This window comes from Myzus persicae, unplaced genomic scaffold, assembly GCF_001856785.1.
Source record: "Myzus persicae strain clone G006 unplaced genomic scaffold, MPER_G0061.0, whole genome shotgun sequence".
Lineage (NCBI taxonomy): Eukaryota > Metazoa > Arthropoda > Insecta > Hemiptera > Aphididae > Myzus > Myzus persicae.
In genome coordinates this window covers 667,177-690,359 of record NW_019104122.1, presented here as the reverse complement: position 1 = coordinate 690,359, position 23,183 = coordinate 667,177, and the positions used below count along the sequence as shown (strand labels likewise).

Here is a 23,183-nt window from a genome sequence, read left to right as displayed (position 1 = left end):
TATTCCTACTTCAGCTCAGTGCCCCTGCATTTTGCAATGTACCTCTGTCAAAAGACACTCAATGTCGGTTATGAAAGTCATTTTGAATGGGCCATTGGGCCTCAAAATTCAACTACCTACTATTTAAGACATTGCAAAAATGAGTTATTTCTTAATTTAGATTCTAAGCGGACCGATGAATGTATACATTTTACAATGACGTGTGCATTTGTTTTGTGTTTGTCACACCTTTTGAGCTTCAATTTTCTACTCGGCTATCTTTTCTGGAAGGGAAGTAAATCAAATTGGTATTTTGGGGTGTCAAAAAAAGAAAATCCTAAATAGTTTTCAAAAGCGTGGAAAAAACAAAAAACAATTAAAGACAGCACAGAGATTTTTACGCAAAACCACCTAACGATGAATAATTTGAATTTTTCCAAAATGTTGGCAAGACAATTTTCCATACATGATAAAATGTTGACTCTTTTTGATAAAATTTATAGGCATAAGAAATAATTACAATTTCAAAAAAGTAGAGTAAATCTATAATAATTGTTCATGAGCGTCTAAAGATGGAACTTTGACAAAGTTCGTCAAAATCACGAACATTTGAAAATAATTTTGAATTTGAAATTCATACAAAATGTATTATTTATATCTAAGATATCAAAATTAAATACACAATTCCACACAAGATTTCTAAGTTAAAAAAAGTTCACTGGAAACTCAAATACATTTTTACCAGTGTTTGAACTTTGAAGTTCAATTTTTTTGGATACATAATAGTAGAATACAAGTAAATTAACGAATTTCGATCTAACGGTTTTCTTATTAACAGACAACAGTAGGTACTTTAAATTTTCAATAAATGATCAATGATCATTTTATCATTTTATAGACAAAATACAATTTCAAAATATGTATTTCGACCCATTTATTGAGTAGAAAATTTGAAACTTTTGTTCTAATAAATGTCTATAATAGTATAGATACTTAAATAAATTGTAATAAATGTTATTGGAAGAAGCGGAACTAGGATTTTTTAAGCCCAGGAAAAATGTTAAAATTACACCTTAACATAGACTAAGACTAAAATACCCTTCCCTACAATTGTTTAGTAATAAGAAGCCTAATTGGCACAATTATAAATAAGTATTTAAATATTATAATGGGCATCATTGACAAATATTATGGTTGCAACTTACAATGTAACAAAAATAATATATTCAATATTGTATCAACTATTCATTTAAAATATTTAAATTCAAATTATAATCAAAATTTCAAGTGGGTTTAATTTTCAAGTCAAAATATCACTTATTAAAATTCTTTATGAGCACTAGTTTACAACTTAAAATAAATTATTTGTGCATATAATATATTATACATACACATTGATTGATACACCATAAAAGTTATTGTTAATTAGAAATATTTACAAAAACACAGCATCAATACATGCCTGGTCTTGCTCAAGATATTAAAAAATTAGTAACTATGTATAAGTGAATCGATGCATAATCTTACTGTTTTTAGAACATCAACTAATATTTATAGGATGAACAAATGAAGAATCATCATAGAGAATTGTAGAATTATTATAGAGAACAAACGACAAATGTCATACAAAGTAAAATGATAGATGACAAAATAATGCATTTATCATTGTGGTTATTTTCACTACTTTAATGTATGAATATAATTTCTTTCTTTCTTTCCTTCATATGTGGCCATCACCACATTATAATAAATGTATATTAAATAAAAAGAGTGTCCCAATTTCTAACATCAAACACTGAACACAAGCAGGTAAACAAATAATATCTTGCCCAAATGATCATTATCTTCCCTCCCCCTAGTTCCACCTCGGCTTATGGGTATAATATTCACCATTTAAGTTCATTAACACATTATTATACTCTGATTTATTTTATTTTATCATTTTCATACAACAACCATTTCTATATAATAAATATACATAAAATGGTCATGGCAAATTTAAAAACTTGCGATAGATTATACATAGAAATAATTTCCATCATTACAATTTATTCAGGAAATAAATTATAAAATTAAAACATAAAACATATTATTAATGTCACTATGTACAACAAAATAAATTGATTTAGTTCATTTCATCATGCAACTGAGCAAGCAATGCTTTCCGCTTTGCTTCTAAATCGTCATCACTCAATTCTGTAGATTTGGAATTTTTCTTATTTTTCACATCTTCTAAATCGGATCTCCTCAGACTAGACGACTGCAAAATGGCAATAAAAACAAACCAATAAGATCATAAATGAACAAAGGGTTTGGAATTTACATATAATTATTGCATATTTTGCATGCACTATTCAGTTTAATATAAATTGAATATCTACCCTAGAACGAGATCGGGTTACAGGACTTTCAGAATGTTTCTTTTTTTTCGATTTCTTATTTTTTCGCCTTCGGTTCTCACCATCACTTATCACGTCAGGCGAATCCTCTTTGGTCTTTTTTCTATACTTGTATTCAGAATCAGTAGATTCCTAGATATTTTCATTTACCACAATTATTATTACAAAATGCATAAATATTATAATTATTTTCATATACACAAAATAAGTTTGTCTGTCAGATAAAACATTTTATTTTTAACCTACCAATGATTTTGATCGAGATTTCTTTTTATGTTTTTTATTTTTCTTTGATTTTTTCATTTTAGAATGGTGATGATTACAAACTTCTTCTGTATCAAGTATGAATTCCTAAATAATATATGAAAGTTAAAACATACACAACACACATTTATCAAGAAATTCACTTACATGATCAAATTCGTGTTTATTTAAATAATCAGTACTATACACATCTAAACATGTATATTTTTTAATTAAATTTCTCTAAAAAATTATAGAATAAAAAAAAATTTGTTATCAAACAACGATATTATATTATACTCTGAAGATTATATTTTATTATAAATATGCATACATATAGAGTATGTTACAGTGTTAAGACATAAAAATTTCAATTAGTGTAGACTATTATGATAACATCTCTTCACTATTCAAAATAGAACAAAACACCATAGGATATATCCTCATATAAATATACATACATATAAGATTCATTTAATTTTAATTAAAACATTGTTACCTTAAATATTTCGTTTAACTTTCTTTGTACATTCTTAAAACAAATCTAGAAGTTAGGAAGGTTTTAAAAATATTTTTCAGTATTTATCACAGTAAGTTCAAGTACTTAGTAGATACCCATTAATTATTCAACTCCAAAATAAGAAAAAGTAATACTTTTATCAAGTTTTAAAATAAAATTGAATTAATATCTGGTTTATAAACAAAATAGTTAACATTGTTAGATGTAAATAAAATATTTGAATTTTAAATTGTTTTATAATTATCATTCACATTAAATTACTTTTTAACACATTAACTTACATAGCTTATTATATCAAAATTAAAAATGTATATTACAATGCGGACATTACCTTAAAAATACGAAGTCTTTCAGATTCTAAAGTTATGGCTTGGAAGGCTTGGTGGTTCTCAATTTGTCCACGCACATCATCCCAATTAGATTTATAGTCCACATCCATTTCTTTAAGTAACGAACGGAATGCCGTTTCCAATTTCCGTTGTCTCCTATTTTCTTCCCGCAACCTTTCTCTTTCTCTTGCTTCGGCCTGATAAAAATGTAATGATTATGATAAATAGTGAACAGATAAAATTAAAATAAACAAATTTTCAATTACTTTTTCAACAAATCCATGATAAGCCAATTTCACATTACCAGCATCCAAAGTTTCAGATTGTTTATCCAAGCAGATTACTCGAGCAAACTCTTCAAATGTAGTATTTACCTATAGCAGGTAAGGCAATTATAGTAAAAACCCTGAACAACAGTTTAAATAACTTACATCAATTATAAATGCGTTTTCCTTGAGTATTTCTTTAATAATTTTCTTTTCTTCATGAAACCTGGATTTCAAATCTTCCACATAGAATTTAAAAAGATCTAAAGCTGTAGAACCTATAATTAATGCACAATTTCGGTTAGGATTCACATAATACAATAATATATTGATGAACTGTTTACTGTTAGCTAAACAAAATATTACCAGGTTGACCAAGAAGAGCTGAAAATCTAACATCTGTACTTATAATAGGATATAACTCTTTCCATAACGACATTGATGTTAATTTTCCTTGTTGATGGAGTTCTTCCAAAAACATCTGATTCACAATAATTATATATAGTAAGTAAATTCAATTGAAACATAAATTCCATTAAAATACATACACCAAAGTTGTCACGGTTTTTGCGCTCTTGCTGTTTTCTTCTTCGTCTTTCTCTTTCTTTATCATGTTCTTCTTCTTTTTCTAATTCTCTGATGTGATCTTGGAATACTGTAAGAGCATCTTCTTTCTCCATGCCTATACATCAAAATTAATTGTATATTTCATAATAATAACATTTTTTTATACTATTTCATCATGTTAGGCTATCTTTTCACATTATCTAACAAGTGGTTCAACATTGTGATTGCAATATGAAGTCTACCATAAAATATTCTCTAGCTGAATGTTTGGAATAACAGTGTAACATCAAGTGTGAAAACCAATCATCAAAACTTTTACTTAAGTTTGTCTATCTTTTTTAATTTAATTAATAACCAACAGATTTCCACAGTAAAAAATGTACTAATGGACAATAATAATGTGACTATAAAGTTCAGGATGATAATGGTTGAAATAATTTAAATAAATGTAATTAATTGATCTGTTTGAACTTTGAAATGGTTTATTCAAGCTTCACACTCGATCAATACAATCAAATTAGACAATACTATGGTAGAGCTCATATACCATGCTAGCAATAGCTGCTGGTATATCACAGTCATGGATGTATACCTCTCATAACAGACACTAAATCTAATTATTAATGAAAAGATCCTAAATTAAAGCTAACCTAATAATTTTGGATCATTAACAAAATTTTGATTATTAAGAAGCATTTCTTGAACTTGATACCAAGTTGTAGTATGATCAACTAGTGTCATAGAATCCAATACTGCTGCTAATTGTTTCATGTTACGTTTTTTTTGTAATTTGGATTCTTCTTTTTCCCTTTTGGCTAAATTAAACATGACATCATCATAAACATCACGGCGGTCAATTTCAGACACATTCCTCCAAATCTTAAATAAACACATAAATATCATATAAATAAAAATAAAATAATAATAATGTATAATATTTCGTAAAAGGGTTATATCATAAAATATATATTTAATTTTAAACATATTACTTCATCTATAACATTCAATTTTGTAGGTTGCTTTAATATCAATCTTTTGAGGGCTAATGTCTATTAAAATGTAGTAATTAAGTGTTTTAATGTCTCTTGAAAAAGTAATGTTATAATCACATATCGAGTGGTGTATAAAGGGGGGAGGGGGCATGGTGTTGTAACACCCTTTAAAAATCATTAAATAATAACAAAATTATTCAGCTAAAATTTGTCAAAAATAAATGTTCACTCCCCCCCCCCCTTATTACCAAAAAACAAAAAATCTGAATTTACCACTGCACATAGCTATGTAATATGCTTAGAAGAGGATTAATTTTTGTATTGAACATGCAGAGAAAATCAATATTTTGTAATAAGAACCCTATTAGGAACATAACGACTTTAATGCGATACCCTTTTTATGCAAATTATTTTACTTGAAACTGTGTAGTTTTTAAGATGTTCAGCTCCTCAATTTTTCGATTGGTTAGGAAAAGAAAACCATACCGTGCAGCAGGCCATATGAATTACATGCATAATTTAATGTTGGAAAATAATGTTACTAAAATGCAAAAAAAATAATAATAATGTATAATGACTTTGAAAGTTGACCATGCTTTTCATAGTACCTAAAATTGATCGCTCATGTTGAAGTTAAATATACAATCTGATAACATGTTGTGAAACCTACAATGATTGTAGGTAAAATCGTGAAATATCTACAACTATAATAAAAGTTTTTAGTGTTCTTTTTATTTTCATCTGCTTAATTTCAAAGTTCAAACAGTCACACATTTCTTGAAATTAGTTTTGGGGTGATTTTTTAATTTTAGATTTTAAATCAGCATAAAATTCGCCCTATGCCCTAACGCTACAATGTAGGTGATTGTTAAGTTTAAATTTTTTAAAGCGCCTTAATTGACTTATAAGTAACATTATTTTAAACGGAAAAAATTTAATTGTAGAAAATATCTCATTGTATAAAATAAAGGTAAATTTCATAGAATCTATTATACACTGTAGATCATTCTTTAACATAATGTACTTACATCTAAATGCTCAAATTTCTCTTCTAGTCTATAGTACTTAGTTTTAGACGTGACATCTTCATTTTTCATAAAAAACTTTTCTAGATCCTCTTTAGCCTTTTTAGCTTTTAGTCGATGTTCATCTTTTTCATCTTTCTGTTTTTGTGTTTTATATGCATTAAAAAGCTGCCTTTTTTCATTTAATTTCTTTACTTGTGGATAAAGAGGATCACGACTAATTACTTTTACAGTTTGATCCCATGAAGCATTACTTGGAATATTCTAAAATATTGCATACAAAATAGAATAAAACATTTTAAACATTGTTTTCTAGGTTTCTATTTAAAAATATTTTAAATCACTTGATTTGTACCTTTTTCTTAAGAAGTTCTTTAAAAGCATCAATTAATTCTTGTTTACTTTTCAAAATTGGTACTTCTTGAGCTTGGAATTTAGATTTGAATCCTTTGCCAGATACATTATTGGCAGGTCTATTTTCATCGGGAACAGCTATAGAAGCTAACGTAGCTGCCATTGCTTGATCCATAGCTGATCCAGCATCTTAAAAATAAATAAATCATTAAATCCATTTTTTTTTTTTTTTTGAACAATAATTATTTATATTTTTAAACCCTCTACCTCACAATTTTTAATTTGTTTTATATGTTTATAAACAATTTGTTTCTACTTAAAAAGTGTGAATGCCAGATTCATATTGAACTGTATGAGCGAACTATATAATTTTAAAAAAAAACATTGAAACTGAAATATGAATTTATTTTTAATAACAGTCATACAACATAACTGAATAATTTAAATTTTAAAGTACTGAATTTTCTCCATTAATCCTATATATTTAATAAGGTTATTAATTATTATTCATAATTCATAATTAAGCCAAGATTTCTTCGAAAAAAATTTAAAATGCTCCCTAGAAACAGTTGTTTTTAATAACTTAATCATTATTCATAGACCTTTAACTATTAACACAAAATACAGAGGACCTTCAATTATCCAAACCAACCAATTGGGACCAGCCTAGTTTGGAAACACGAAAGTTTGAATACTGGGAATTTTTTTAATACATGTACATGCAGTTTGAATATATTGATTTTTATAATTTATTAAGATTCTTATGATGTCCCACCGGCATGTGTTGTCTCAATCTTACACATGTAACACATACTAAATTTTAGTTAATTAGTTTCAATAGCATGCTGTTGATTTTGATATTACAGTGAATTGACCTATTGTCAAACTTTAAAGTAAGAACATTCTATTTTCCTGACGGTTTTTATGATATTTTAATTTTTTAGTGAAGGTATGAGCATTTTCAAATATTAGTACTTTACACACTCATAACTCACTTAAGAACTAAAATATTGTAAAAAAAATAAGAGAACACTGAAAATGTTCGTACCTAAAACTTTGATGATAGACCAAATAAGTTTAATATCAAAAATAAAAATTAATAGCACACAATTGAATAAAAATTTGGCATGCCATACATGTTTAAGAAGGAGACAACACATGTTGGTACAAAATCCTCTTAATATTAAATTATGTACAAAATACATCAATTTATTGTACTTTAATACATGAATACGGGTACAATTGCTCCTATGCTTATTGACATTTGTACGCATAAATTACATTGGATATTTATTCAGATAATAGAGGGCTTATAGTTTGTATAATCAAGGTTATACTGCATAATGGAAACCCACAAGTGACATTTATTACAACACAATTCTAAAATTATTTTACAGCAGAATATTAAAATATAATACGGAAAAAAACTTTCATAGAGACCATTCATAAATGACTGATTTGTACTAAAAAAACTTTTTGATCTTCATCTCTCATTAAAAAAAAAGTTAAAACAGTTAATATTTTGTTGATAACATATGTTCAATATTAAAAGAAGTTTAAGCTCATGAAATTTCTTTGAACTTAAATAAACTTTAAATTTAAGTAAAAATAATTTATTTTAGCTTTAAAATTACTTTTTGAGCATTAATGATTGATCTGCATGAATTTGTTTTTCTTAAGATATGTGAGAAATAAAGAAAGCATATCCTAGTGAAACGTTCTACTGAAACTTAAGAACTAAAATAAAAATAAAATATAAAATGTATTCAAAATACATCAATTTGTATCATGAATCATTACCTATAGCATCCATTCCTCGATCAATTGGAATTTCCAAGGACTGCTGTATTAGAGGAGCTTGACTAAAACCATTAAAGCATTAAATATGTATGCATCACATATGTATTAGTTATAGAAATAATTATTATTTATACATTATTCCTTGTTCAGCGGCAATTTTCATTTTTAACTCTTCTAATTCAGGTGGTACTGTCCAACTTGCTTCTTTTGTATTAATGTTATGATAGTATGTAGCACCAGTATCTGATTTGTATTCTTTCCAAGGACATTGGTCTAATAGTAGCTAAAATAATGATAAAAAAATAAATAATATTGATAACTCAACAAATAAGTAATGCTCCACTCACCTCTGTTTTTGTTTTTAACTCATCTGGTTTTTCCCAAGAGCTTTGTTTGGTTCCCGAGTTATAATAATATGATCTGTCATCTGGAGCCTTATGTTCAGTCCAGTCACTTGTAGGTTTAGTTTCATCACTATACAAATTCGTACACATTAATATACATAGGAAAAAACCACATAATATTATCCTGTAAGATTTCTGAATATTATTTTGTATTAAATATTAATATTATCACCAAAATGTACATTTGAGATAATCATTAATAGGATGAATAATAATAATAATAATAATATATGACACATAATATAAATAATTTGGAGTAAAAAATAATTATTTAACTTAAACAAGCTAAATATATAATATGATAAAATTAATTATGTTGTACACCATGCTTCTAAAAAATGTTTAGTTTCAATTAAACCAAGTAATACCACTTACCTAAAACTCATTTAATATCATTCACCCAAACAGAAATTTGATTTGTTTAAAATATTCTATTTCTATTAATTAATTAAAATAATGTTATAAACGCAAATTGTTTAAAATTAATAATGTTTTATTGTTCAATTATGATAACTCTTACCAATTGTAGTCCTATTCTCTTGGGTGTCACCACCAATCTTAGATACTGTAGTACTGACATTCAGCAAAATCAATAGGAATCGTGTGTGGCCTAATATCAAAGTTTATCATATTTAAAGTGTAGAATGTTAAGGGCCAGTTATCAATATACATGCATACATAAAACGAAAATTAATAGAATTCAATGTCTAATAAAAATTTATTAATTTTGGTAAACAAAAAATGTTATTATTATAGGTAGGTACCAACGAAAAAAATTATAAACATAACATAGAAAAACAACTAATTTTATAATATTTTCTAAATTGATTAATGTTTGTATTATAATAGCGAATATGAATTAAAATAAATACATTTTTAAATATCAATATTTATGTAATTTTAAAAAGTAAGTTAATTTTAAATTATAAATTATAAAATATATTTATTATTATATACTTTTAAACATTATTTGAATTAAATAAAGTTTTTAATTAAGCTCATAGTATATTGTAAGCTATAAGTAAAAATTTCAATACAATACTTTAACTTTGAATTACCAAGTTTAATATTTACACCAGCAACAATCACTTTTCCATGGAAAAACTATTAGGTATATTGTAATTTATTACTTTTTAACTATTTATGATAAAAGGTTTAAACAAGAATATGGCTATCCGTAAAAATTACTGGTTGAGGGAAGGGAAATTAAACCATAGACTATAAATTAGTATGTATGAGTCGACCAGTGGTAAATACAAAATCTATTTTTACAATTTTAATCTGAAGTTTTATATATTTAATATTTTATTTAGTTTCTATTATTAAAAAGTTGTGCATGATTCAACTAAATTGTTTGTAGCTTACTAAATCTTTCAACTGTTTAATACAAAAGTATATAAAGACTTAAAAAATATATACAAGTAATATGTTATGCTAATTATAATAAGATATGGTCACTAGATAAGATTATAAACTAACACTTTTTTGGAAAATTGTACTCACTTTGAAGGCAGTGAAATGGATTTGTTAAAAGATACTGGAGCTCCAACAATTTCCCCTACGAATAAACAATAAGTTATCTATAGTATCAACTTAAAAACTTATTTACATAATTTTTAAAAATAAACACTAATAATATGTGATTTTTTTAATCTACACATTACACAAATTATCTACCATACAATAGTTTTCAACATCTTAGGCAGCGGACCAAATACTATTTTTTTTTAAATCTTGGGTATACAAAATAATAACAGTAACTATTTTAGAGGTTTATTTTTGTTTATATCAACAAGTACCTATATATTGTAAGTTTATGATATAAATGGTATGAAATAAAATGTTGTGCCTAGTAAATATCCAAGAGGGATGAAAGGGGGAAGCATTTAAACTCCTAAATTTATACTTTGCATGTGAGACCATTATAGGGAAGCTATGGTTCAAATTTCAAGTTTATACAGCCAATGGAAAAGCACCGGAAAAACATTGCATATTTTTGGCTACACACATTTTTTCTTGGTCTCCATACGCAAGACATATTAATTTCAGTAATCAAACACTATTATAGTATTATATCATTATAACTTTACCCACATATTGAAGAATGCAAATTTTTGCTATTGTAAGAAAAGTTACTGTTACGACAAAAGTGTAATGTAATTAATTAATTACCATTATGAAAATAATATATACGTTATCTGCCGAAAATGTACAGGGTTATAACTACTAGGGTACAATTGTATTATTAATTATTATAAATATCATTAAGAAATGTCTGCAGATAGTAATAATCTCATAAATAAAAATGTGTATATTTACACAATGTTTACCTGGCAAGTTCATGTTGAATGGAGGCATAAACGGAGGTGGCATGCCTGGCGGTCCAATTCCCATCGGTGCTGCAGCCATGAAGCCGGGTGGTATGGCGCCTGGCGTGAAGCCCATCTGAGTCGATGGGGGGAATGCTGGTGGTGGTATCATCGGAGGGGCTATACGGGTGTTCAATGGTGGTCCGGAGCTCGGAGAAGCCTAAAATCAAAAATGAAGAGCATAAACATGGTTCATAATCAGAGAAGGAAATTTCTCAGGAACACTCACCATTGCTACGACTACGATTTCCAATGATACATCAATACAACAGCGAGTGGAACATCAGGCGACAATGTTGGACTCTCAATAGGACGATATCAGGCATCAGGCGAACTGAGATCGTTGACTAAGAACGAAAACGACGGAGTGAAACATTAAGCAAACAATAACTTACAATGGTCCAGCGAGTCCTTTGATGTCAATAATGTATTAATGTCGAACAGTTGAAGATTGTTCGTCTTGAGCTCCGGGATCCGGGAAAGACTTTTTTTGTTATGTTGTTGGTGGACACACGAATGAAGTTAGCAACGGATGCACACAGACGGATGAGTCGCGGCGGCGCAGACCGGCATCTTCACTCTCACGATAAAATAATATTACCACTACCGTAGTTTCAAAGAGATTCGACAACACACACTGCTAGTCGTTGTTATCAGCATGCATTTCGGGAGGTTACGACCACGGTTATCTTCTTTTCTTGTAAATTGATAAATAATTGATTAATATTTAAGTATTTAATATTTTAAATTTTAATATATTATAATTTATCATATTATCCTATACACATTATTACTTATTACAATATAATAGAACAATAGGTATTAGGTATATTTTAAATATACGCTCATTTATATAATATGTCTACTTTCATTAAAAACTTTCTCTGACCACTACTCAGCAAATCGCATATAATATAAATAAAATATTAAAATATTGATACTTTGTTAACGAATAATACAATTCAAAACGTTTATTGCTCGTAAAAAATATTGTAAACAATTATTATTCAAAGATGACATTTTGACATTGTCATTATTATTTCAATAACAAATTCCTAATAAATAATAGCTGCGGACATGTACGATAAAAGTAGGTGAAATATTGAAACCCTCGTCACTTTTTTAGGAACCTAAAGAGTAGGTTCCATAATGTTATACTGCATTTACGTTTAACCTTTAAGTTTCTAGATAAAAAACCGCTGTAAAGCAGGTTTCTGCCGTCGTGTCAAGTAAGTATACCTATATAACTCATAATTGAGTAAGCAACCAAGTCAATGTACCTAACCGATATATTGCAGGCTATTTGAATACACTTTTAATAAAAATCATAGGCAATTTATAGGTAAATTTAGGCAAAGTAATAATCTAAAATGGGTGAAGTAGGTAATTCGCTACATTATACCTACAGTATAGGAACTAATAAGTGTACTTATTGCTGTAACCTATTACCTAACCTCGTCATTGAATAAACACTGTGATGGTCCTATGAGCCTGGAGGAAGGAAAAAACTTGGGCATTCGCACCATGGCTTTCGGAAATTATTTTTAAATTGAGTATAGGTACTATGATAAATAACTACCTACGTAACAAACTGAAAGTGGTAAATACTAAATGGTTAGGTACCTATACGAAAAAAAAGATCAAAATTGTGAAAAATCTTATGAAGACAAGTATATATACAATTAATATTATATTTGAGGCATCATTATGTTCCTATTAACAAACTTGCTACTACCCACTCAATCAACAAATGTCTGTGGGTGTCTATTGTAATGCCGTAATGTTTAAGTTTATGTGTTAAATTTAAATGTGATGAATAATGATAAATCAAAATCATTAAATAAACAAAGAAAAACGATCCTAGGCGAAGACGCTCTAACTATTTGGCTCTCAGGGTTATCAAACAATTATTTTAAAAATAATAATAATATTAAAATTTTAACAAATTTTCTTATTTTTTTGATGTTTTTCCCTGAATATTTTTTAAGTTCCCAAAGGAATCTACTGCTATGACTAGATCCAATTAGCTACCTACAAGAAACCTCTATCGAAGTTAATGATGAGCATTTTTTTCTACTAAAAACAGGGTCTTCAAACACACAAAAAAAGGTTTAATCAATACGTTCTTCGCTCAGTCCGGAATATAAAAAGTGTATACTATTATAATATTATCTCTGAATTTGTTAATTATTTTCTGTCGGTGGGTTTTTTTCAGTGGGCCCTATTGATTTCTCGATTCTTATATAAGTAATTACTAGTTACATCTATGAAGACTAAGACCATTTCATGTATTCTTTCGATCAGTGACATGTTATACCTATGTATAGTGTTTATGCGTTATTACTTATTACATATTCGGATATTCCGACAGCTAAGACATTTTGTGGGAATATATAAAGACCACCTAATGGCTTATATATAGTTGTATAGGTAAGGTTCATGTTACATTTCAGTTTCGTCTTGATGACTGTTATAAATTATAACTTATAACTAGGGCTCGGATTTATATGTATTTATTTAACCAAAGTATGTATTTATGCAACAAAAATATGTACATAAATATGTGCTAAAAAATGTATAATATGTATTATCAAAAAACAAAATTATGTACATAAATATGTGCTAAAAAATTTATAATATGTATTATCAAAAAAAAAAATATTATTATTAATTAAAATGAAATGTAATAAAAAAAATTATTTATCTAACTATCTAATTATTATGGTTACAATTAATAATGACATGCATTTTTAAATTTTCGAATTCGAAAGATCGCCGATTATGTCGTAAAATTGATTTATATCGACTGAAATATCTCTCAACTTCGACTGATGTTATAGGACAATATTGCATGTTGACTATGTCTGAAGGAGAAAGTTCTACAGTATTATTTTGTACTTTTTTAAACATGGGCAAGTCTGTATTAATAAATAATAAATCGTAAATGAACAAATTATCGAAATATGTAGGAAAAATGGAATTATTGAGAAATATGTAAAAACATGTACTTATGGCAAAATATGTAAAAATATGTAAAATAAAATATAGTTCATTTTATTGGAAATCCCTTGAAACGAATTTATCACTTACCTAAATTAATTTATCAAGTCACAGTAAAAATATGTATTTACATATAAATCCGAGCCCTACTTATAACTAGGTATACGCAAAAAGACAATATTATAGTGTAGGCAGGAGAGGATTAAATTTGTTCACCTCTTGGTTAATAATTACTGCAGGCTACGACACTGCAAAGAGATTTTCAATATTTTTCGATAGCTTTTAGATTTGTGTACCTATTTAAAGTTTTTAAGACTATCTATAAATATACCTATTCGGCTATCCATATCCTAACCGTATTAGTTATTCTTCTCATTCTAGCATACCTAATATACTTTTAAGTACCCCCCTAGTAAATTGTTTAAAAGAAAAATACGATTAAAATGTGTCTAATATTATATACACAATACTTGATTTTTTGCAGATTATTGGATTTTAAACTTTTACTGGCATTTTTGACGTTTATAAGACATTTTTTACCAGTTTCTAGTAAAACGACTGAAAAGGTTGACTTTATTGAAATATAGGTACCTACACATAGTATACTGTGCTGTTATAAGCAATAAAACTCATCTTCTTCGATTATTTCAATTTCAAAATATTAAAGAAGCTCTCATTAGACAGTGTAATATAAATTTGATTTTTCATCCATTTTTTTATATTTATGAAAATACACAATTTTACATGCTAAATGCATTTTTTGAGTTTTTTAGATATTATTAAGGCATCTAAACCCGAACAATAATTATTATATATGTATACCTAATAATACATTCATGAATAGTATATTTTAGATAATCCATATTAGGTAGGTAACCAATAATCGTAAGTTCCTACATGACAAAAAAATTACTTATGTTAGTTCTTACACAATTTCTTTAATAATTCATCAGTTGTAAAAATTAATTTTTTCCGAATTCCACCTGTTTAAATAAACACTACAAATAATGTGTATGCTACAGGCACAAAAGAAACTATATTTTAGCCTATGATGGGTACATACCTACAAAGAAAAAATAATACGTGTGCCGTGCTTATTTGTGCATTGGCATCTATAATTATTATACCTATATGTATTTAAATAAATTGAGAGTTACCTATCCTTCAAATTTTCGGCTAACCAAGAATATTTCCAATATTTCAAATACTTCCATACAGATAGTAAAAATGTGTGTAAATACATAATATTATTTTTTTTTTTTTTTAACAAAGCGTAATTAATTTTTTTATATGTGCTCAGTTAGATTAAATTAATCTGCATGTTTAAAAATACTATAAACCTAGAAACTAGGTAAACACTTTACTGTATGTTTTTTATTCAATTTTAAGATCTTTATAATTATCTGAGTATAATGGAAGTTTATTATGAAACTATTGATACTAATTCAAAACATTTAATATAGACACCTACCAAATATTGTAATAATATTGTCTATGTTATCATTATTAATTATTATATAATATATTCGAGGTATTTTATCAATATATTTGCTCTGTAAAAATTATTTTACTATTTCATATTTTCATACATTTTTCCACATTTTGATACATTTGGATAATCAAGAAATCGAAAATGTACCTACATTGGGTTGTGATTTATACTTAATTAATTCAATTACAATAATAAATACTAAAATATCTAATGGTACAAATCGTTTACGAAAAAAAAAAATAATTAATGTGCTCCATTTTTGTGATTTGTGAACATAATAAAGTGTAAAAATATGCAACAAGAATTAAAAAATCAACTCTACAATATTTACATTTTATTAGTAACATTGACTTTTGAGTAAAGAAGTATAAAACTGGATTATTTTATATTTTATGGGATAATAATTCAAACGTATAGAATTAAATTATGAGGTGATATACCTAAATTGAAAATGACGACTATAATAATATGAAATTGAACGAATTTATATTATTCAAGTAAGTAAATTATATAAATGCAATTAAATGATATTTCTGACTCTATCTATGCATATTGATATTGCATATAGTATTTTAATCTAGACTATTACAAATGTAGAACATTTTTTTTTGAAAATATATAATACAAAGTAACAGCAATATATTTTGTACCTATAGTTTCGAATATCATGATGTCATATTATTAGGTATACATAATATTTAAACGATAATAAAATAAACCGAAATAATAGTGTTAGGTGTACATAGTTATATTATTTTAAAAAAGTAGTTAATAGCCGGTGATCTATTTTATTATTATATTGTGTTATACTGTACATCACCTACACATACCAAGATATTATTTTAACTAACCTTATTGTATTCATAATGATCTATGTTCTAACTGCTTAATATGTTGTACATGAAGTCTATACAATCCAAATGTATTGTCATTTGTAATTTTATGTGCAAGTAGGTATTTTAAAGTACTTTAAAAATATTTTTATCTCTTACATAATATACAAATTGAGTATCAAATTATAGAATTTATTGTTTATAAAACTTAACTTTTCTATGTAAAAAAATCACATGTACACTTACTTACCTCGGTAACACAATTATTTTTCAGATCTATCTTTGTTTGTTAGAGAAATAAATTATCGATGATAATACTAAATTAATAAAATTATCGCCATAAGTACTAAAATATAAATATACGTATATTTTTACTATTCGTGTAGCCAATAATAAAATATTAAGTACATCAAAGCATTAAAAATTAAATTAAAAGTATTAAAAGAGTTAGTGAATTAACATTAGAACAAATCTCCGGCGTAGTTGTAGCTGTGTAAGGTTATAATAATTTCGAAGAGTGTGGTTTAATTTGCTGTTTAAATAGTTGTATTTACTATTACTTAAGAATAACCACACGTGGCCTGATATTTGATATGCTTACAACAGTTGTTGTTGTTGTATGCAATATACTAGTTGAATAACCCGGTTTCGTCCGTGTGGATCTAACTAAATCTATTGACGAAAATTGTACACAAATCAGTCAAAAACGTAAGGATTATCTGTTTTAGACCTTCTATGTTATATTGTAGAAAAAGCTGACTTCACCAATGAAAAAATAAACAACTATGAAATACAATGCTAAATAGGTGTATCTCGGTCTCAGTTCGGCATCAGTGTACCTAGCTATATAAAATAATTTGACCTAGATGAGCAGCCACAAGTCGCTGATTACATTTAGCATTTGGTTTATTTTTTAAGCATACTCTCTAAACTTTTCTGATACCTCAAAAAACAATACCTGAGATATTTTTTCAATATTTAAAGAGTAGTTTTTGAGTATATAATCTACAGACATACATTTGGTTTTAGGATGTAGTTTCTTTAATCGAGGCCATGTAATGATATGAACACGGGGCGATATGATGCATATGAGACGTGCGTGAAGTTGGCCCCCCCACCATGACCGATTTTTTTGAAAATTATGTACTCATTTTGCAAATTATTTGCAAAATGTTGGTGTCATTTTGAAACGCGTAGCTCAAAATGAGGGGGGCTGCGTGAAGTTGGCCCCCCTTGTCTTATTTTGCTTATAGCGGGCAGGGAAATGATTTGCAAATTCTGAAAACCAATTTGCAAATATTTGCAAATTATTTGCAAAATGAGTACATAATTTTCAAAAAAATCGGTCATGGTGGGGGGGCCAACTTCACGCACGTGCATATGAGCAATGGCAACCATTATATATACCTTACAAAAAATACTTATTTCTACTTACACTATTACAATCCGCAACCAATGGAAACCATTTACAAACAATTATTTAAAATATATGAATGAAAATAATTACATAAAATAATTATTGTAAATTTAAAAATATGATACTTATTATGAATAATTAAAAACCACTTGAATGCAAAAACATTTTTATTTTGAAATTTTCGATCATTTATTTTCATACTTATTTTAATATCACCTCTGTCTCATTTAAATAGTTTGATTTTAGTGTGAAAAATGTAAGATTTATGTTAAAACTGTTACAAATGAGAAATTCTTTCTCTTTAAAAAAAATTGTTTGGTTTACTGAGTAATAATTGCCCCTCATTTGAAATCAGATAGGCAACTAAACATACTCAATCTTTTCCAATGCTGATACGTCTTATCATTATTATTGAATATAGTATCTTAGAACAAATTAATAAAATAATGAATTTCCATATAGAAATTTCATAGAAAAAATTGTTATTAGGTATTTGATTTTATTTACATTGATTTTGTTGTGATAAAATGGCAATACTGTGAATGCTACCTCGTAAATATTTAATATTATCATTATACCTGTGTACTTATGAATTATGTTTAAAAACAAAATATTTAAATTCATACGATTTGTACAGTATATTTTTAATGTTAAATGCACTTCAAAATTCAATGTGTATTTCTAATTTTTACACACTTTAAGTAAAAAAAAAAAATAAACTATTAAAAAATAAAATAAAATTTCAAATTTCAAAAATTTTCGAAATATCCAGACATTTTTCCTTAGAAATTACTTGAATATTACGTTTCTGAAATGTTACATCACTAAATATGAAAGGAATAACTTCTACTGCATCTTATTGTTGGTTAGTATAATGTATAATAAGATGTGCCATTTCTATTAAATGTATGTTTTTTGTGTCATATTATACTTCGGTTGCTGAAGGCTATAACATGACGAATACAACAAACTAGTAATAATAATAAGTTACCTGGTATTTTGTAATTTAAAATAAGTTAAGATATTCTATAATAACAAGAATTTTATTAAAGGAACTGATTCAGTCGTTGCACAAGAGGTGTATAATATTGTATGTCTTGTTTTTCATTACGATGAATAACAATGTTATAAATGTAAACTACCAATTTCTGGATGACAAATCTGAATTTTCAAAAATGATCAATGAAAAATATCTAAATATTTCAAAAGTGTTTTTTTTTAGGTAGGTAAATAGAATAAAACTATACCTATATAACCTTAACATTATACCCCTAAAATGGAAATTATGAATATTGGTAATTGAATTACTGTAATCGGTAGTAATGTCCTATTTGTTGTCTTGGATGTATTCAAATTACATGTTTCAGAGACTATTTTCAATTTTGAAACAACCATAATAGTACAAACGATACTTAGGTTCTGCGAGTGGTAACTGCGGTAACTTCAACACTTGTGATTATATCGGTAACATAGATTTTGATGCAACTGATAAACAGTATACTTTTATATAGTGCAAAAGCCAGTCAAATAAACCAGAAAAAGCCAGAACCAATAGAAGATGTTAAGTGACAGAGCCAGTCATCATGCGTGAGACTCATCGTGGGAGTCTAAACTTTTCGTCATTAAGTATAATATTGTAATTTATATAATATTATTATTTACTATAGACAATGAAATGTACAAAACAGTAAATACTCACATGAATTCTAACTTATTTATACCACTAAAATATTCACATAGTTCTAAGGTACGTCGTCACTCGTCGATATAAACTTTAAAATTATAATTGTTGCCGAAAATTAGTAATATTATATGAAATAAAAATATGAATTGTTACGCATATGGTTTTATAACATATTTATTTGATCGATTTTAGAAAAAAATAGTTAAATCTTCAGTATTAAAACTGATAGAAACCCCACCTAAAAAAACAAGCCAATGATCACGCAATCGAGGCTTTTTCTTTTCTTTTATAAAAAAAAAACACTGATAGAAGAATACATTACCTACTAAGTGTAATGCATTATTCGATTTTCTCATGAAATGTTATATCATTGAATTCTAATTTACCACATCCATTACAGAGCCATACTAACGACGAGGTACACTCCACTTGACACCTACTATACAGCAGAGGGACTTCCCCGGTTTCATTTTTGATTAAATTATTCTTTATATAGAGTCATGACTCATGAATGTGTGATAATATTATTGTACTAGGTGTCGCACTGATGCCTACTATGTGTGCTCTGTAAAAATAAATTTGTTCGTATTCATTTCGGCTTTTGGGATAGTCGTATTTTACTGTTAAGCATAGACTATACATATATACACATTTATATAATTCACCTCCAACCCGTGTACTATAATGTATAGTATCGACATAACAAAAGGGTCGAGATGAGAAGTTTCTTGCTCGGTCCAATGCTCGGAGTTGTGTCGATTTACAAAAACCAGTCACGTGATGCGAAATGCAGCTAGGACTAAAGGGAGGGTCTAGAATGTAATTTTCTTCGTACGAGTCCCTGGAGGTTTTACCTACTGATCTTTCGTTTATCTGCCACGTGAAAAAATGCGATGGCCACGAAAACAAAAAAGGGACGTAAAGAAAAAACATATCCCTGCTCTCTATCTCTATATTATATCACATATATATATACGCTCTGTCTTTTTTTTCTCTCCAACAAAATAGATATTGAGAAATGTGTTTTTTTTTACATTGAGTATTACATAGATTTCCTTTTAATAAACTGCCAACTCCACAATGATTCGTATAAATGTACTTATCATATTATTACACACGTCGTATACGTTTTACGACTGTACAAAATATGATTTGTGATGTTTTCGCGATGGACTGCAAAAGTAAATTAATTAAAAATATAACAAAATATTTCGACGAGTAAAGGTTTTGTACGCATTTGTATTTATGCACAGTAAATAATAGGTGTGTAGTGCATGTACACTTTTAAGTTTTAATGTAGTATAAGTATATATTCGCGATAGGTACAGCTGTAGGCTGTAGCATACCGGGGGTGGGGGTTTATACAAAACATAGAATGATGGTATACGAATAATCCAATTAGATCATTAACACAAGTGAAACTTACAGAAAAATAATGTAATATAGGTACCACTGAGCACATATATTTTGATATTTTATAATATTTCTATAGGTACTCAATAGTAATACCGTCATACCATGCACGTAGGTATACACTAGACTGGAATACATTAAACATATAAATTCATAATATTGTACCTATTATGTATTTTTTATTTGTATACAATAATTTAATTTTATATTTTAAAACAATAAGAACAATACAATATAACTAATAATAATATAGTTATACTATCATGTATATTATTAATTATTAATATCGGCTCCCCCAAGTGGTGAATTGGTAATTTTAACAATAAATAAGCCGAATAGATGGCGCCACAGGTGTATACCTATTTTACCGTTCAGTTGTCAAGGGTAGTTAGTTAACTCGATTATATAATATTATTAGTATACCTACTACAGTTTATAAATAATTATTATATTATATTCTCATTTTAACAAATTATCTACCGAATGGATACACAACAAAAATTATCTGGAAAATCCGTAAATCGAAATAGTATTTGATTTGTACAGCCAACCAGTAATAAACATAATATTATTATTCATTTCAGTCTGTCGTCAGTCGTCACTATTACACGCCAATCGCTTCCAATAATTTAAACACACAATCGAAATATAACACTTAATTGCTGTTTTGTTCTACATTAAGTGTTCACTGCTGAACAACCAACTTTTGTCAACTCTCACTTTATCTTGTGTGTTATATACGTCCTACTATCTATTTGGTTACATCTTGTTTGTACTTTTGTAGTCTTCTAAAACTTACTTACTAAGACGTGAATGCTAAATTTTGCTACATGATATTATCCATAAATATTTTCTTAACCCAGTTAATAGTTTTAATTCTAATAATATTTATGTATTGCAACAGGTAACGTACTACCATATTATTCAGTATATACATAAGAGTACCTATATAATATTGTATTAATTATATAACACCATAACAGGGTGTATACATTACGTACAATGTACATATAATACATGGTATAATAAACAATATACATATTTAGGTATTGGAGCAGATTGTAAACATTTTACTCTGCAGCGTATAGAAGACTAATAGTCATCATTAGAGTTAGGATGTTGATGACCTAAAAAACACACAAAATTGCCCTAAAATTCCGCTTGAAAGGCATATTATGGGTTCTTTTTTATACACAAGGTAACTATATGTGAGTTGATTATAGACAGTAGGTTACTATAATTATTATTTATAACACTAACACTGCCTAGAGTTTCCTCGGAATTTCCACTGAATGACGTTTTGTTTTTTTCGTTTAGTCTTGTGGAGTAGGGATTTTAATTGACTTGCTACTGTGTATATTATAATTTTAATATTTTATTGATAAAAAATGTGTTGAATGAGGAAGAGGTTTAATTTTGGGTATTATAGGGTATTATAGGGTACAATAAGTAGTGGCTAACAAATTGCAATGACTACGGTCTTCGCCACGGCTTTGACTTTACGATCGTCATATTCATGCAGTTTTGGACTTTTGGGTAAACTAAGAGTAGTAACACATTACATTACTGTAAGGACGTTACGTTTTTTATACGCGTTTCTTAAATTAGTTAGAATGATTTTTAAGATTGTAATTTGTAGGAAAAAAAATAAGTATAACGAAAATGTAATGCAAATTAGGTACTATTCTTATAACGTAAGTATGAGTATTTTTTATAATATAACACGTTACCATTTATAGTGTTGAAGATTTTTAAAAAAAATGCATAAGAATTAAGAAGGTAGATGAATATTTTGATTTTAACTCTTCACAATTTGGTTCCTTTTTAATATTTGAAGTTTGAACATATTATGAACTCTTTTCGAAGTTTGTATACAATTAAACTAAACTTATAACATTCTTAATGTAAAGTGTTATAAGATAGCTAAACCAAATCCATTCAATATTAAATCATTATATTACAATTGATCTAAAACATATTTTAACATTAATTGATAGCTTTAATTAAAAAAAAAAAACCATTAATAGGTACATATTGTTTTTTTAGTACATATTATACTAATTGATAAGATGATACATTTAAATATTAACAACTTAC

The 23,183-nt window shown here is 27.3% G+C and overlaps 1 protein-coding gene across 2 annotated transcripts; it reads right to left on the bottom strand.

Moving 5' to 3' along the window:
* Positions 1-2,008: 2,008 nt before the first annotated feature.
* On the bottom strand, positions 2,009-11,781 carry LOC111038961 (pre-mRNA-processing factor 40 homolog B). 2 transcript variants are annotated; one of them, XM_022322233.1, is made up of 17 exons: positions 11,477-11,780; positions 11,209-11,407; positions 10,382-10,436; positions 8,822-8,948; positions 8,609-8,757; positions 8,475-8,536; positions 6,676-6,863; positions 6,324-6,584; positions 4,954-5,182; positions 4,285-4,418; positions 4,103-4,217; positions 3,902-4,014; positions 3,737-3,844; positions 3,473-3,667; positions 2,625-2,729; positions 2,361-2,510; positions 2,009-2,239 (listed from the first exon to the last, which is right to left on the bottom strand). In XM_022322233.1, the coding sequence occupies exons 1-17, from the start codon at positions 11,477-11,479 to the stop codon at positions 2,105-2,107; spliced, it is 2,328 nt and encodes a 775-aa protein (XP_022177925.1). In that variant the 5' UTR covers positions 11,480-11,780; the 3' UTR covers positions 2,009-2,104. The 2 variants fall into 2 exon arrangements, with proteins under 2 accessions (XP_022177925.1, XP_022177926.1); XM_022322234.1 differs by lacking the exon at positions 2,625-2,729 and having other exon boundaries at positions 11,477-11,781.
* Positions 11,782-23,183: the final 11,402 nt, after the last annotated feature.

Bases quoted from the DNA above. Each gene is read 5' to 3' on its own strand.
- LOC111038961 (XM_022322233.1), bottom strand. The intron at 6,585-6,675 runs GTACAAATCAAG...GCAATATTTTAG, and splicing joins AAGAACTTCTTAAGAAAAAG to AATATTCCAAGTAATGCTTC. The intron at 3,668-3,736 runs GTAATTGAAAAT...CATTTTTATCAG, and splicing joins ATCATGGATTTGTTGAAAAA to GCCGAAGCAAGAGAAAGAGA.